Raw genomic sequence first — 16,363 nt, 5'->3', positions numbered from 1 at the left:
TTGCTCAGCGTGTTACTTGATTGTGTCCTCATCGGAAAACAACTAAACTACAGAAAAACACCCCTTGCATTTACAAAAGACAATTGCTAAAATTGTAAGTAGGCACAAATACCAATGAGACACAACATAACTTGTAAGGAGGCTGTTACCGATCATTTTTGCCTGCCTGTCCTCGGTAGGTTAGTGTATCGCCATTCTCAGTATGTGTCTGTATGATTTTTGTGATTGTTTCAGTTATGATATTTGAGCTATTTAACTTATTTTTGTTGATCAACGTGTTACTTGATTGTGCCCTCATCGGCAAACAGCTAAACTACAGAAAAACACCATTTGCATTTATAAAAAGTCTATTGATTGTGACTAGACAGATTAAAATTGTGCCTAGGAACAAAGACCAACTAAACAAAATATAATTTGTAAATTGGTCGTTACCGTTCAATTTTGGTCTGCATTCATGGCTGAGTTGGTCCTTCGTCATCTTCACAGTTGGGTCTGTTTTTATGATTGTTTCTAACATGTATTTGATTATTTGAAGTTATCTTGAAGATCAAGATTTGTGCTTGATTGTGTCCTCATCGGACAACACAGAAAAACACCACAGCTTGGCTTTATAAAAAGACAGCTGACAAAATAGCACAAATACCAATAAGACAAAATATAACTTGTAATTTGGTTGTTACCGATCATTTTGATCTGACTATAGTCTGGGTTGGTCTATCGCCATCTTCAGAGTTGGGTTTGTGGTTGTTTGAGTATTTCGCTCATAAAATGAACATTGCATATTCTATTTCATTATTTAAAAACCCGGACAAGGACAAATTTTGAAAATAAACTTATGATTTGTATGTTAAACATATTCTTATTTAGGCCAAAATCTGAACCCAATATTGGGATCTGTACAATAAATTATATTAAATTTCAAATAGTTTTTGTTTTCTCTTTGAATACATGCAAAACTTTGTGTATTTGTGTGTACAGATATTTCAGAGTTTTATTTTATTCATAGTACATAATTTCAGGAGTAAAAAAAAATAATTCTCGATGTGCCTTTACGCAAAATGCCCTATGTGATTGTGCGACTACTGTTAGGCTAAAAATAAATATGAATAAAGTAATTATATAAATATACTTTTAAATATTATATAATTACGCAAGAATTAGGTTTTAAAATAGTTATTTTCGTTGGAGAATAACAAGTTGAAGTTAATGGAACACATTGTAGATCTTATTTTAACATTCTTCATCTCGTTAGCCGTTGAAAGCCTGACTTGTTTATTGTTTCATGTTCTTTTTTCTGCAATAAATCAGTAGATTGGGTCATTGGCTTCATCTTTAATAACCGGCCAATCAACACTTAAAGCCAATGAACATTCATAAAGAATGTTTTATTTGCAAGTACCTCTTTTTAAAAAATTGTTTAAATATATTTACGTTTGTTGTAACTGGTTGTGGAGGCTAATGAATCAATTTTAGGAAGAAAATATTATTTTTGTGTTCTCAACGTTCTGTGGCCTTTCAAATAATGCTATAACTTTGCGATTTGACTATGTCGGAAGTGATTAGTGACGAATTCCATTGTCGGTGTTTTCTTACCGACCGCATGGCATGAAATCTGCCGAACGGGTTAAACGGAAATCCTGTTGCTGAACGGGGTGAAAAAAAAAATAATTGAGACTCTTTGTCGAGGACGGCCCCAGTTGCTGACTGTGCCAGGCCATAATTGGACAATTTGTCGCCTTGTGAGATCTCTTTTTTTCCCAGCCTTGACCAAACAGAGGCGGCTTATTAAAATCCACCCTTCCAGGTCGATCGGAACTCGATACCAAATGTCTTTTTCACCCTCCATGTCTTCGCGGTGTCGCCGGATCAGGGGCGAGATGAGGTCAGAGATATAACAAGGAGCACGTAGAGGTTGTTAAGGGCGAGCTAACAATGGCCAAGCCCAGTCCAGACAAAGGTGGGTGCATAAGTCACAAACCTGCCCCCCGAGGCTAAGAGAGTACACAACCGGTTCTAAATTTATAGTACAACACGTCCTCTCCTTAAACTATGTCTTAAATAACGTCCAAGGGGTAGTTTTCCAATCATCCCATCGAAAAGGTGAAACACAAACTCATCGTCATCCTTTACCCAATCACATACTCCTGTAAATGTCAGTTTGTTTACAAAATCCGTAATGATTCTAAATTGGCGTAAATAGAGAACATCGGTCATCATGGTGCGCTTATATTCAGACGAGATGTGGTTCCTTTTTTTCATCTAGATAATCTCAGATCCACTAGTTCATATATTTCTTCAATTAAAAATCGATTAACCGTCATTTGTGTTTAATCACTAGGTGGTAAAGTGTGTACTGATCGCTGGCAACCGACTGAATGGTTTAGATTGGACGATCAAACAAGTTAAAAAGTGCACGTGACTTGATCTAAACTATGTTATGAAAAAGTCGTTCGCAAATAAGTTCCAACGACGCAGTAACTGCAGTTTCAATTGTGATAAGAACTGGTTGAACATGACGTGGGTCGCTGCATGGTCAGAGAAGGATGACCTTGCGGTACAATAAAAGTCCATGTGTGATCCACTTGGATTATTACAGCCATCTGAGAAAGCCGACGATTCTTAATCTCCGGAGAAGCAATTATGAATTGAAGACTGTAATTATATCTGGTCCGGTAAAATAGATTGTTTTTAAACAAGAAAAACCGGATATATCGCGAACCCATTCTGATCTTCAATGTGTGTAGGTTTTTCAAACCGGAAAACCCTTCAAGCTGAAATAATTCAATAAGGAATGAAAACGGTTCGAAGATCATTGATATGAGTCATTATTGTACGGCTCTGACAGCGGTCATTTGTCGAAATTCAAATGGATTCAATTAGAGGCCAATGGTAAACCTTGCTAGGCGTGTTTCCAGTTTGCGCGCTCCTCGATACACGCTTCCGTAACAGTATAATTTTACACAAAATCAGCATACATTATGGGCTTCTTAGCATCTCCCTCATCACGACTTGTAATAAATTCGAACCCGATTCCTTCGGGGGGAGGCGGGATTGTCGGATTTTCCATGCGGATTTTTACACTTGGAGACTGGCCGTGTCGGAAGATTTTATCCCGCCTCTTCTCAAACTAGTCCTTTCACATTTAATGGCCGTCACAGACTTCTTTAGAATCAATCACAGAAACGCCTCACGACCCATTAATCGCGACAGGGATCAGAACGCGCCCCTCGTTCTTAAGGGAAAAATATCCCTCCCTTTAACTAAGTCACGTTTCATAACAGTACTTTATCGCCTTATTTCGCCTAGATTGGAGTTTATCCCTTAACACAAATCATAAACCAGGGGATATCCCAAGGGTCACCAATATTAAAGCATTTCACAATATGACATTCATAACCACCACTAAAAAAAACAGACTTCACACCACCTTGATTTTTTTTTTTGACTGGCATACTTGGCTGGCATGCAAAATGCAAAACCAGTTTTTAAAATGGAATTTATTTTTACAATTTTTTTCCGCATTTATTCCTTATGACCCAGCCGTATAATTATATGGAAAACTTTACTTTTTCCAACATTACGTAAATAATTACCTGTTGGAGAGGGTTTGTTTTTGATTTTGCTCGATTTGCTTTTATCATGCTTACCTTCACAATTTCAAAAATCAGATCTCATGCCCAAGCGCATAAATATTTTTTTGTGTAGTGGAAAATTAGTTTAAGTAAATTCCCAAACCTGGGAAGCATGAAGGTTTTACTTTTCTAGGGAAAATAAATAATAATTATCAGTAATACTGCTCCAAAATTGGTAAGTTAGAACACATAAACTTTACGCAGGTGATGTTCCTTGTCTTGAACATGGAACCATCATTGAAAGACTGTTTCCTCATTCAGTTTTGTCCTACAGTTTTTGTACCAATAATTGAATGACTGAATAAAGGCTTTATTTACACAAAGTATTTACATTAACTTTACATTTCCAAAGATAAAGCTAATTGACAATGGCCTTAGCCGTCTGTCGAGTTGCTTTATCAATTTTTGAATCTTGAATGAATCCCTATTTTTGTATCTTTAGAATGACCTTTGATTTTAAAAATTGAATTGGTCAACCAGGTATTTTCGGTACCGCAGGGCGTGAGTGAGGTGCACCACAAGCTTCCTCCAGTTATTCCTTCCGTTGAGGATTGCAATGACTTCTTCTACATCCAGCTTCGTTTCCCAAAGTACCTTTGGCGGAACTCTCTCAGAACGGGGCACACTCCCATGAAGTGGAGAGTGTCTCCGGGACGTTGAGGTTACATAAGGAGCAAATGATGGCGCGGTCCTGTCTCCCCGGTTGGCAGTTCAGCTGAAGTAATTCACCCCTCGCCCTGAAGACCAGAGACACCTCATAGCTGTCATATCAGAGCACTCCATGTAGTTTCGCCCTAAGTGAAAGTCTTGCGTACAAGTTGTGACGTAAGCTGTTTCTCGCGCGGGTTAATAACCAATAATTAATCAAGGGGTTCTTGAACGTTGAAGGTTGGTTGGATAGGATTCGGGATGGAAGACAGTATTGCGATGTCATACGTGTAGGAGGTGTAAGAGATGTACAAAAAAGTCATCAGTTTAAATGATAAACATACGGGACCAAGAATGTTCCCTTGTCGGACGGCGACCAGTGTAGGTCTGATTTCTGAGTACCTTGCCGCACCTCACTCTGAAGCAGCGGTTAGTTAAAAAATATTTCACGATAAGGTAATAAATAACTAGTGTAGCGTTTAAGTTCGTAAAGCTAAAAATAATTAAAGTCAGCAGAATAAATGGTCACAAGATATTCTGTAAGCGTTATAATTTTATATTTAAACGTCTGTTTAAAACAAAGCTTTTTTTATATTTAGTTTTTAATCCCGAACCGCAATGAGCCGTTGACCGTACTGGCAATCTGAAGGAGCGAGGTCCGGGCTGTATATTGGGGATACGTGTGTCCTTGCATTGTCATTTCGCAAGAGATCATTTTTGCGGTTGACCAAATCTTTGTGTGTATTTTTCCGACCGGAACGACTTTTTACCGCATCGAGTTGGTCTGAATGTATTTACGAATTGACCATTCAGCTCCTTTGAATTTGAATCAAAATTTTCAAAGTTTTAATTATTGGGCCGACCATTAGTAAACAACTGGAGCAACAAATCGGCCGATTTTGTTGTCCTCGCTCAATTGTAAATTTCCATTGAAAACATTCAATCATGTAAAACTAACGTAATTTTTTCTATTCTTTACTATTTTATTAAAAATAGAAAATTTAAGTACTATTACATTGAATTTAACATAAGTTATTACTTTGGTTTAGAAATTAGTAGAGCAAAAAATCGCATAGTTCATCACTAACTCGACGTGCTTTCCTGTTTTCGCATATTAATTGAAATAAATGTAAATTCTACGATTCCCCAAGACATTATAAATTTCCCAATATTATAAAACAATTTATATAATACTGCCACAAATGTTTTTATATTAATGATTTAATGATAAAATTGTTTAACTTATTGTATTGCGATCATGACAGTGTAGATGGCATTGGTTTTGGGAGCATTCAAAGGCGAATAACCCTTTTATCGGGTTTTGCGAATTTAAACCTAAGCCGTCTTGGTTTATGTCAAAATAGAGCTAAACAGAAGATTAAACTGGAATGCGACGAGCTAGCATGTTCTCTACTTAAACATAATGTATTTTTATTTGGATCCTTTGCAAGCGAGTCAAGGTGAGTTTTATTGAGTGTAGCCGTTTTCGGTCAAAAGCCTCCTAGAAATGTTTTTGGGCTGTGTTAGACAGTCCAGGTCCAATTGTGTGCGGTTTTTATTATTTCGTCCCCTTTTCGCTTGGGTTTATGACTTAAAGACCGGTTCATCCTTTCGCTCGCTTTCCCCCGTTGTAAACTTCCAAACAGGCAGCTTATAAATTAGGCTCATATCTTCGTTTTCATCTTTGGAGGCGGTTTTTATTGTTATGACGACCTTTACCGCGGGGCCTTTAAAACTAATGTCCTGCACGTATTTTGGGATACGTGGCCATTTTTTTTCCATCGGTTTTTCTTTGCTTACGTGCTCTGAATATTTGCTAAATTACAACGAGGGTTGAAATGCCAGGAACGTAAATTTAATTAAATTTGAATTTACATCCAATACATATATTTTGAAACGAAATTTCATTACCAATGGATTAATGATAAGCCGAAAACTGTAAGGTGATATGTCAGTATTTAATTATTATTTATATACATTGTTTTTGGTATTCCAAAAAGAACATTTTGTACAAACATGACAAATACAATTATTTTGTACGGATTTAAGGCATGAAAACCATTGTTGCAAATAAAATATTCAAACATCATTTATTATTTTAAGTTTTAAACTAGGTTTTTTTAAGCCATTAGTGAGATATAATGTTTACAATATCCCATATTAAAAAACTTCTTTTATTAATTAATTTTTGACAATTTCCTTACGATTTTGTTTTTTCCAGGCTCACCCTGCGAACACGACGGCGTATGCGTGAATACTCCAGGCTCTTTCATGTGCAACTGCACGCAGGGCTTCACCGGCCCGAGGTGCGAGACGAACGTGAACGAGTGCGAGTCGCATCCTTGCCAAAACGACGGGTCCTGCCTCGACGATCCTGGAACCTTTAGATGTGTCTGCATGCCAGGTGAGTGTCTTGACTGATTTACTATTTACGACGGCGCTGCGGAAAATCGTTTTTGCCCTGTCAATTTTGAGCCGAGGTACAATATTTCTTTAGTGACGTTATGGTTTTTGAGATGGAAACTTATTTATATTACTTCCGGCCGTTGAGACTCAACGAAGTAACGCTTCAGTGTGTGAAAAAGATCAAGAGGAAAACTGAGAGAGATAAACAAAAAGTGAGCGAATGTGAGTGAAAGGAAGAGACGAAAAAAGAAAGAAGGTGAGAAAGAGAAAAGGAAGTTAATGATAAAGAGAGACTGAGTGAGAGTGAGAGTTGTATGAGAAAACGATGAGCGTGAAAATGAGTGCGGGAATGATAAACGAGCGCGAGATTGCGAGAGACCGAGAAAGAGAGTGAGACAGAGGGAGAGAGCGAAATTGTGTGAGTATATGTCAAAAACACAACAGATGACAGGTTGTAAGAAGAAGAGTTGGAGAGAGAGAGAGAGAGAGAGAGAGAGAGAGAGAGCGAACGAGAGGGGGAGAGAATGAGAGAGAGAAATAAAGAGAGAGAGGATGAGACAAAGAGAGAGAGTGATAGAGAGAAAGAATAGGACAGAGGGTGAGAAAGAGAGAGAGAGAGAGAGAGAGAGAGAGAGAGAGAGAGAGAGAGAGAGAAATTGTGTGAATGTATGTCAGAAACACAACAGATGACCGGTTGCAAGAAGAGAAAGAGCGAACGAGAGGGTGAGTGAATGAGAGAGAAAGAAGGAGAGAGAGAGGGTGAAAAAGAGAGAGAATGATAGAGAGAAAGAACGGAACAGAGGGTGAGAAAGAGAAAGAGAGGGAGAGAGAGAGAGAGAGAGATAGAGAGGGAGAGCGAAATGAGAATGTGAGATTAACTTTTTGTTGGTATGAACAGCAGTATTAGACAAGCACACCTTTTATTACCACCAATTAAATTTTTATCTGTCCACCCTTCTTTCTTTTCTGAGTGGAAATATTGAGTTCTTTCCATCCATATCAAGGCAAGGACTGGATTGACCAGATGTCTTAAGATATGTCAATTTTTTTTTATTATGAAGAAACTTGGATGTGAGTTTCAAGTTTTCATTAATATGGTCATATTGTTTTGTAATATGGTTAATTCGTGTTGTGCGGTTCTAAAACCCTTTTTTTTTCTTCACGAAAGTGGGAAATTTGTGCAGTGTAGTAAGTAGCTAAAATCTAAATTTCATATTTATAACGGGCAGTTTTGAAGAAATATAGTTGATGTTGAAACGTCATAAAAATTGTCTGGACGTTTTTATAAAATTTGAGCAATGCGAAAACGCATATCCGGCCGGACTGTAGACTACTCGAGGGGTGAAAAATAAAGTTTTATTTTATACACCGATCCCCTACCTGGAATGCGTTGTTCATCTGTTCCATATAAGGAGCCGACTGAGGAATTAGATGGGTTAGTATTCCCGACACCGTGTTTTCAGGGCTAATATTTTTATCGGCTGGGCATTCTCGGAGCGCTCTGGAAAAAATTATCTTCTATCTCTCATTTCGGATTTACCCGAGAGCATTAATATTATTCATCTACGAAATTTCTCGAGTGGAGAAGAAAAGGGTCCGGGGTCATTGCCAAGATAACAAGAGCCATCTTCCTCCTCGGAATACTAATATCCTACAACCCGAGCCACCCATAAACAAACCCCACCAAGGCCTGGCATTCCAAACGCCATTTGTACACCATTGCCATAGATCAGCTCTTGCCCACTATTTCGATTAATTAAATACGGTTCATTTATTACAAAATGCTCACGGGGAGGTTCAATGGGAGAACCAAAATGATTTTTCAAAACTTCATTTTTGAGCATGTTTCCATTGGTAACCAGTTCTTACCACAAAGACAATAAATTCATTTCCGTTTAAGCGTAAAAAACATACCAAATTTCCATTTTTACGACTTATACAAACGACACTTCTGTCGTGAATGTTTTGTCCTTAACGGATGCAATGCTTTTGTGGTGTAATTCTGTTTAATAAAGAGCCGGCTTGTTTCATGAATTAATTCAACAGTGTTTTAATTATGATGGCTGTTTGATGTGAGACGTTTGTCTCCACGCCGTTTCTAACGTTTTTAATTACTGCTTGCCCAGCCTTTTCATCGGTCTTAATTGTCTACTAGACATATTTTATTCCCCTAGTTATTTTCAACGGCTATTCTTAAATACGCATTGCGTTACAGTTGGAATTCCCTTTGAATAAGAATGAATGGTAAAAAAGAAACGGTTACGTCGTTTGGGCATAGATGTATAGTCCGATCTATTTGGCATATTTTTGTGCATGAATTTGGCGTGTGTGTGTGTGTGTGTGTGTGTGTGTGTGTGTGTGTGTGTGGGCGCGCGTGCGTGCGTGTGTGAAACTGGGAGAGGGAGAGTGAGTGAATAACACAGGTAGAGGGGAGAGAGAGAGAGAGAGAGAGAGAGAATGAGCAAGTGGGAGAGAGTAAAGGAACAGGCTAGAGATGGAGTGAGTGAGCCTGAGGGAGAGAGAAAAAGGTGAGAGTGTGAGTGTGAAAGTGTGAGATAGAGTAAAGGAGCGAGAGAGAGTGGGGGGAGGGAGAGAGGGAGAATAATTGAATGAGGGAGAGACAATGATGGAGTAAATAGAGATAAGGATGGTGATTAGAGGGAGTGAGCGAATGAGAGAGAGAGAGAGAGAGTGAGAGAGACAGTGAAAGTGAGTGTGAGAGGAAGAGGAAAAAGGGTGAGGTGCAATTATCTGACAGTTAACAATAGAGAGAGAGAATGAGCAAGTAGGAGAGAGTAAAGGAACAGGCTAGAGATGGAGTGAGAGAGCCTAAGAGAGAAAAGACTGAGCGTGGGTGGGAGTAAAAGATTGAGAAGGACTGAATGAGTGATTGTGTAAGAATAAGGGAGTGAGAGTAAAGGAGCCAGATAGATAGATAAATAGATAGATAGAGAGAGAGCGTGAGAGAGAGAGAGAGAGCGAGAGAGAGAGAGCGAGAGAGAGAGAGAGAGAGTGAAAGTGGGTGTGAGAGGAAGAGGAAAAAGGGTGAGATGCAATTATCTGACAGTTAACAATTGCCATATTAATTTTTTTCTCCTTACAATGGAACAATCTATCGTTTTGGCAATAATTTTTTAGAAGTTTCGGAGACCATATCCTTTTGTTATTATTTTCATATTGCTTTCAGTGATGGCTATTGGAATTGTCTTAAGATAGGTCTGAGGGATTTGGAACACAATTTTAAAATGAAAGTTGTCTATTTGTTAATAATGTTATTCCCTTAATGCCAATCTTACAGGTCATTTTGTAAAGAGTAAAGTTTTGTTTACTTCTTACATTTAGTCATTTTTTAATTTTTAACAGTTGTTTTAAAAATAATTTTGCATCGTCCACAACGATGGTTTGAAGATTGTCAGGTCAATATGTAGGTTGGTACGTCTCAGCCCATATACAATATACAATTTTTACCGGCTAACCGACAAAATGTGAAGCATTGGTTTGCTTGCTCGCAAACCCTTTTTTTTACCTTTCTGTTTAAAGTTTTTCGCTGACCTATAAAGTCCTTTACAGAAGTTGTAAACTTAGCAAATCTTATCTGGCACACCACAGTATAATCGACTTATACATATCGAAGGATATTTTTTGACCTTCCTGCTCGACTGGCATTCCTTCCTTTACGATAACAAAATGGTATTAAACAGCCAAAGCCTAAATAAATGATATAACGTAAAGGAAGTGGATAAATAAACAGTATATTAAACTGATTTGCCTATCTCTGTCGATCTTTTATTGGTTGATCTGTGTGTTTTACACATCCACTCATTTCAGGCCTACATTTATAAGATCTGCTAATCAGGCATGTAGAAATCAACAATTTTCCTTCGTTTGTTTACACCTAACGTGTTTTTGACGTTCGTCAGACATGTTTAGATCGCTAATTGGCCAGTAAGCGTAAAAAGCTTTGCAGGGCATGCTCGGCCGGCCGCGAAAACGGCAGTGTTTAGCCCTGGCCGTTCACCGTGTCCTCATCCTGGTTTTTATCATAATCCAATTTAGCCGCTCAACGTACTCGGACGACGAACTTAAGCCTTGGCATTCCGTCAGCCTTTTCTCAACGCCTCTTTGTGCATTCAGAAGTCATCTGCATTCCGCCGGCTTTGACGATTAACTCCTTACCAAGACCCTTAACAATACAACCATTGACCGGCGGAATACGTTTATCTCGAATCTCTATCTCGGTAATGTGCTCACATTATTATTTGTGGCGTTCAAAGTCTAAAAGTAAATAGTGATAAACACTATTGCTCTTTTTAAACCTCTTTGTCTGCAATTTTCGTACAAGGCACAGTTTACCATTCTACTTACATCTTAATTATGAAAAAAGAAGCTTTTATTAGTTGAATTACAAAATATAATGGAAATGTCAGAATCAAGTGCAACGCTTTGTACTTTGGTCATTTCAAACCTAGGCTACCTGTTTTCTTTTAAAGAAGAAATCTCGCAAATACATAGTTCATTGCGGGTTTAGAAGTTGAAGGTTTGGTCATTTCTGATCATCTTCGTCTACTAATTCGCGATGTTTTCAAAGGAGAAATCACCCAAACACTTAATTTATAAATCACTAAAAGTTTGCGGGTTTTCTTCTGGACGTATGCAGGATGATGAAGTTTTAGTTTTGGTCTTTTTCGTCATCCTGGTCTGGTTTATTGGTTAATGGTAGGTTGGTCATCAGCAATTTAAGATTTGGGAAATTTCTTGTCGAGGTCTGCAGGGTGATGGCTTTGTAGCTTCGTCATCCTGGTCTGCTTACTATCGTTGTTTTTAAAGGGGAAATCTCACAAAGATTTAGTTCATCAACAACTTAAGATTTGTGAGGTTTCTTTGCGAGGCTTGCAGGGTGATGAATTTGTAATTTTCGTCACCCTGCTCTGCCTACTATCATTGTTCTAGAGGAAAATTTCTCAAAGATTTAGTTCATCAACAACTTACGATTTGTGAGATATCTGTGGAGGTCTTTGTGGTGATGAACTCGTAATTTTCGTCTTGTTTGCCTACTATTACCATTGTGTTTACAACAGGAGAAATCTCACAAATATTTAGTTCATCAACAACTTAAGATTTGTGAAATTTCTTTTGGAGGTCGGCATAGTGTAAGGTAATTGGTAGTTTTCTCGTCCTGATCAGCACATTATCATAGTTTGTACGCGGAAATGTCACAAAGACTTAAACTACGTCAAAAATTTATCTACATCGTTTTCGTCGAAATTCTGCCATTTCTCGTTGTTTTCAATGGAAAAATCTCGCCAAGTCTCGTTTATGAACAACTTAAGATTTGTGAGATTTCTTGTGAAGTCTGCAAGGTGATTGGTGAACTGTAGTTTTGGTCGTTTCCGATTACCCAGGTCTGCCAATTCTTGCTGTTTCAAAGGAGAAATTTCACCAAGACTTCGTTTATGAAAAATTTAAGATTTGTGAGATTTCCTATAAAAAACCAACCATCAGCCTTTTTAGGGTCTGTCTGTTATCGTTGTTTAATTGTAAGAGCTACAATAACAGCTTAAATATTACAGACACGATTGACAAAATGCCAAAATGCAATAGACCTGTGTGATCCTAGAGTATATTGACCTAACCTTAAAAATTAGTTAAGCTTAATTTTACGGGTCATATGTGAGATATAGTGCCCAAAAATGGAAACTACTACTGAAATGAGCGAAATGCCAAACCGTGCCAGAGCAAAACAGCGAGGATAGGTAGACCAGGTTCGGAAACTAAGATTGCAATTGAATGTCACAAAAAATGATCTATTTGAAAATTGAACGCATTCGATTATATATTATATATTGTTAATTAAAAAAACCTTTATGGTATTTTGTTTAATCTTACCGACAAGATATGATTTTCTAAAATAGACGTTTTCGTTTGAAGTATAGCGCAATTGAGGTTTTGAAGGCATCCTGATCCTTTTTTCTGCCTTCCCCTCTTCCTGCCTTTGTGGGTTCTCCAGTCTCCATTCTCTTGGTTCACTAATCTTTAATATAGGAAGAACATATTTATAGTTGTACAAGAAGATTTCTTCTGCTTTACCCTTTATAAAGTGCACGCCTCTTGATCGTTTTGCACATTGTGAAGTTTATTTTCTTTAAGTGTCTTGACAACAGTGAATAATAAAAATCTTTTTCCATGTTGGCAGAAACTAATTCCATAGCCGGTAAATGCTTTTGACTAAGTACATCGTAGTTATTTTTCTTTACTGCATTCAAATGATTTATGGGTAGGGGACCTATGCTCATATTTTAAAATGAGCATATTAATTTATTGGTGTTATTCTTTACTAGTATGTAAAAGAACCTGGCATTTTGACGGTTGGCAGTTTAGCTAATAATTTCCAACAAAAAACCACACACAACTCTTAAGAAGTAAGAGATTTGTAGTAGATAAAACATAAATCATTCTGTTATTTTTTATTTTTTTATTACTTAAATTAAAAAATGGTTTGAGTTAAATCCTCTGCGATTGGGATTTTTTCTGTGGGATTGATAATGACTGGAAAGGGTGCTACGTTCTCTGAAGAGGAAGGTGAAAATGGGAAAATTGAACCTCCCCGAGCATTCGGAGGAATTCACTGAATCTCATCCGGAGCGAGCAAGTACGCACCACCATTAGGAGCACTTAGCCTGGGCATCGTCTGAGGAATGCCTCCAGGACGGCCCACCTTCAATTACCTGTGATAGCCATATTGCCAAAGGATTCTCCCTCGTCTCTCCGACTATCTCCGTCTCATTTACATGATTCATCTTTTTCTCTCTCCCTGTCTCCTTCTTTCCCTCCTCTCTCGCCCTCTCCCTTTATACGCCGCGGGCATGTTTCGTGAGTCGAGAGCGTGGATTTATGCCCTCCGCATTGATTAGCATATTGAGCGTCACAATGGCTCTTTGTCCGGGCCACATAACAACGAGCAACACTACCGAATACTCCTAGGATCTCGTTTAAAATCTGAAAGTACAAAATCGAAACCCGAATTTAATCAATTCGGAAACAATCGCCCTCATTCAACATTTGCCGTCTTATTGAGCAAATACGAGTTATCCGGCCCATATCTGATATTAATTTCTGCCATGCATATAATGTGAAATCTACTCAAAATGCCTAAATTTTGTAAAATCTGTTATTTCAGAATGTCGTCATGTGAAATGACGCGCACGTATTTTGCTAAGCTCATTAATTTTAGCTTCAAGTGCAAAGGGATTGGTAGGAGAACAATACAGAGGTAGATAGAAAGGTCGATAAATACCTAGATAGATGTAGAAACATGTAAATATAAAGAGATAGATAGATATACATAGAAGAGGTATATAGATGAACAGAGATACAAAGATTTTTTAAAATTTACTCCATAACTAGTATACATATTTAAAAATTCCCTTAACGTATTAACAAATATGGAATAAAGAGAAAGAGAGAGAGAGAGAGAGAGAGAGAGAGAGAGAGAGAGAGAGAGAGAGAGATTGAGACTAAGTGAGACCAAGGAGCGAGATAGTGAGTAGGTGAGCCTGAGAGAGAGAGAGAGAGAGAGAATGAGTGGACGTGTAAGTAAGAATGAGGGAGAGAGAGAGAGAGAGTGAGAGAAAGAGAAAGAGAGAGAGAGAGAGAGAATGAGTGGACGTGTAAGTAAGAATGAGGGAGAGAGTGAGAGAAAGAGAAAGAGAGAGAGAGAGTAAAGAAGTCAGATAGAGAGGGATTGAATGAGTGAGTGAGTGAGAAAAAGAGAAACACAGAGAAAGAGAGGTAGCTAGTGAGAGAGGGAATGAGCGAGTGGGAGAGAGCAAAGGAACAGGCTAGAGATGGTGTGAGTGAGTGAGCCTGAGAGAGAGAGAGAGAGAGAGAGAAAAAAAAACTGAGCGAGTGTGACAGTAAAGGAGCGAGATAGAGAGGGATTGAATGAGTGAGTGAGTGAGAAAAAGAGAAACAGAGAAAGAGAGGGAGCGAGTGAGAGAGAGAGAATGAGTGAGTGGGAGAGAGTAAAGGAACAGGCTAGAGATGGTGTGAGTGAGTGAGCCTGAGAGAGAGAGAGAGAGAGAGAGAGTGAGAGAGAAAACTGAGCGAGTGTGACAGTAAAGGAGCGAGATAGAGAGGGATTGAATGAGTGAGTGAGTGAGTGAGAAAAAGAGAAACACAGAGAAAGAGAGGGAGCGAGTGAGAGAGAGAGAGAGAGAGAGAGAGAATGAGCGAGTGGGAGAGAGTAAAGGAACAGGCTAGAGATGGTGTGAGTGAGTGAGCCTGAGAGAGAGAGAGGGAGAGAAAACTGAGCGTGTGTGAGAGCAAAGGAGCGAAATAGAGAGGGATTGAATGTGTGAGTGAGTGAAAGAGAGAAAGAAATCGAAAGAGAAATAGTGAGTGAGAGAGAGTGATTGAGTGAGGACAGATTTGATAGAAATGACATATTATGTATGCTCTTGAAAACTACTGTTTCCAATTTTTTCTTTCGAGGGCATTTCAACTACGAAGTTATACTCACCCCCATGGTGCCGGTGTTTTTGAAAAAAGCTCATTTGTAAATATGTAGGGGTCGCTGGATTCGAAGCTGAGGCATTTTACCTTGTGACGAGCGCCGTGTCAACAGTTAAACCGTTGCTCATTTTCATTATCTTAAGCGGTTGGGTTATAAATAAAACTATATATTTAAGAAAAGTGAGTAAAGAGATCATCTAAAGAACAACTTATGTAAATTGTATAAAAAGCTGTACTTTTTAAAATCTTTCATTTTATGTCTAGTTTTAGTACATTGATATGTATTGGATCCTAAGCTGTTGTGGCTGTTTAAAACAGAATTACTATATGTGTTCTCATTCATTACAGTTCTTTATATGTATGTTCTTTTGATTATAATAATTATCTAAGACTTTATTATTATCGAAACATGGGAATCAGCCGTAATTTGGTGTTCTGAATCTCCCACATTCCGGAACTTCTCGATTTTTTCTTTCTTGATCCCTTACTCTTATCACTGGTCTATTATGATAATAGTTCGTTAGATTCATGCAAGAAGGATTCCAGGAATTGCCGGCGGAAGAGCACTATGTCAATTTCGTATCGGACCATTTTCGAAGAACACAAGACTTTCAAAAGTCGGAGGAACGAAGCGCCCATTAAAGGCGTAACGAGCCCTTTCCGTCTATTTTCATAATGGCCCACTCTCCGTCCGTTTTTTCTCTTTACCCTCGACGTCGTTCGGTCTTAAGCATAGTTTGCCTAGATTTGAATTTTTTTCCACCGGGCACGACTCGTAAAGCACGGATAAAAAATCTACACCGGGAGGGAGATGCTGCATCATAGGCTCCCATGGCAATTAAAATAATGGACAAGTCTTGTACACTGTGGCTATCGCCTTGGAAAGAGATAATACAGCAGCGAGGGCCGGGGGAGCTTTTTATTGTGTCATATCACATGACTGGAATAAGATACATCGGCAGTTTATCTCCCTCGGAGATATTTTAGCATTTCCTTCTATAAAATTACCGCAACCGCAAACTCTTCTTGGTGGTTTTAAAGTCCAGCTTCGGAATTTTATAAGGTCGTATAAAGCTTTTTGCCTCGATCAGGAACACCAAGTCATCGTGCCGGACTTTTTTTTTTAAATAGAAAGTTAGCTTGATAAAGTTGGCTTAATTTGAGCG

The 16,363-nt window shown here is 38.3% G+C and overlaps 1 protein-coding gene across 2 annotated transcripts in view; it reads left to right on the top strand.

Annotated features, from left to right (window-relative positions):
- LOC106661099 (neurogenic locus Notch protein) overlaps positions 1–16,363 on the top strand; it is a 111,802-nt gene that overhangs the window by 83,152 nt on the left and 12,287 nt on the right. Inside the window, exons 1-2 of one of the 2 annotated variants that reach the window (XM_014384275.2) lie at positions 5,583–5,740; positions 6,502–6,684. In XM_014384275.2, the coding sequence (XP_014239761.1) occupies positions 5,704–5,740; positions 6,502–6,684 (220 nt within the window). In that variant the 5' untranslated portion in view covers positions 5,583–5,703. Of the gene's footprint in view, positions 1–5,582; positions 5,741–6,501; positions 6,685–16,363 lie in introns of those variants that run through there. The other variant, XM_014384274.2, reaches the window with a different exon arrangement.

The sequence above is a fragment of the Cimex lectularius genome, unplaced genomic scaffold (genome assembly GCF_000648675.2).
Source record: "Cimex lectularius strain Harlan isolate CLEC.00 unplaced genomic scaffold, Clec_2.1 scaffold39, whole genome shotgun sequence".
NCBI classification, from domain to species: Eukaryota; Metazoa; Arthropoda; class Insecta; order Hemiptera; family Cimicidae; genus Cimex; species Cimex lectularius.
Note: the sequence above shows the minus strand (reverse complement) of the source record. Positions and strands in the feature narration are given on the sequence as shown.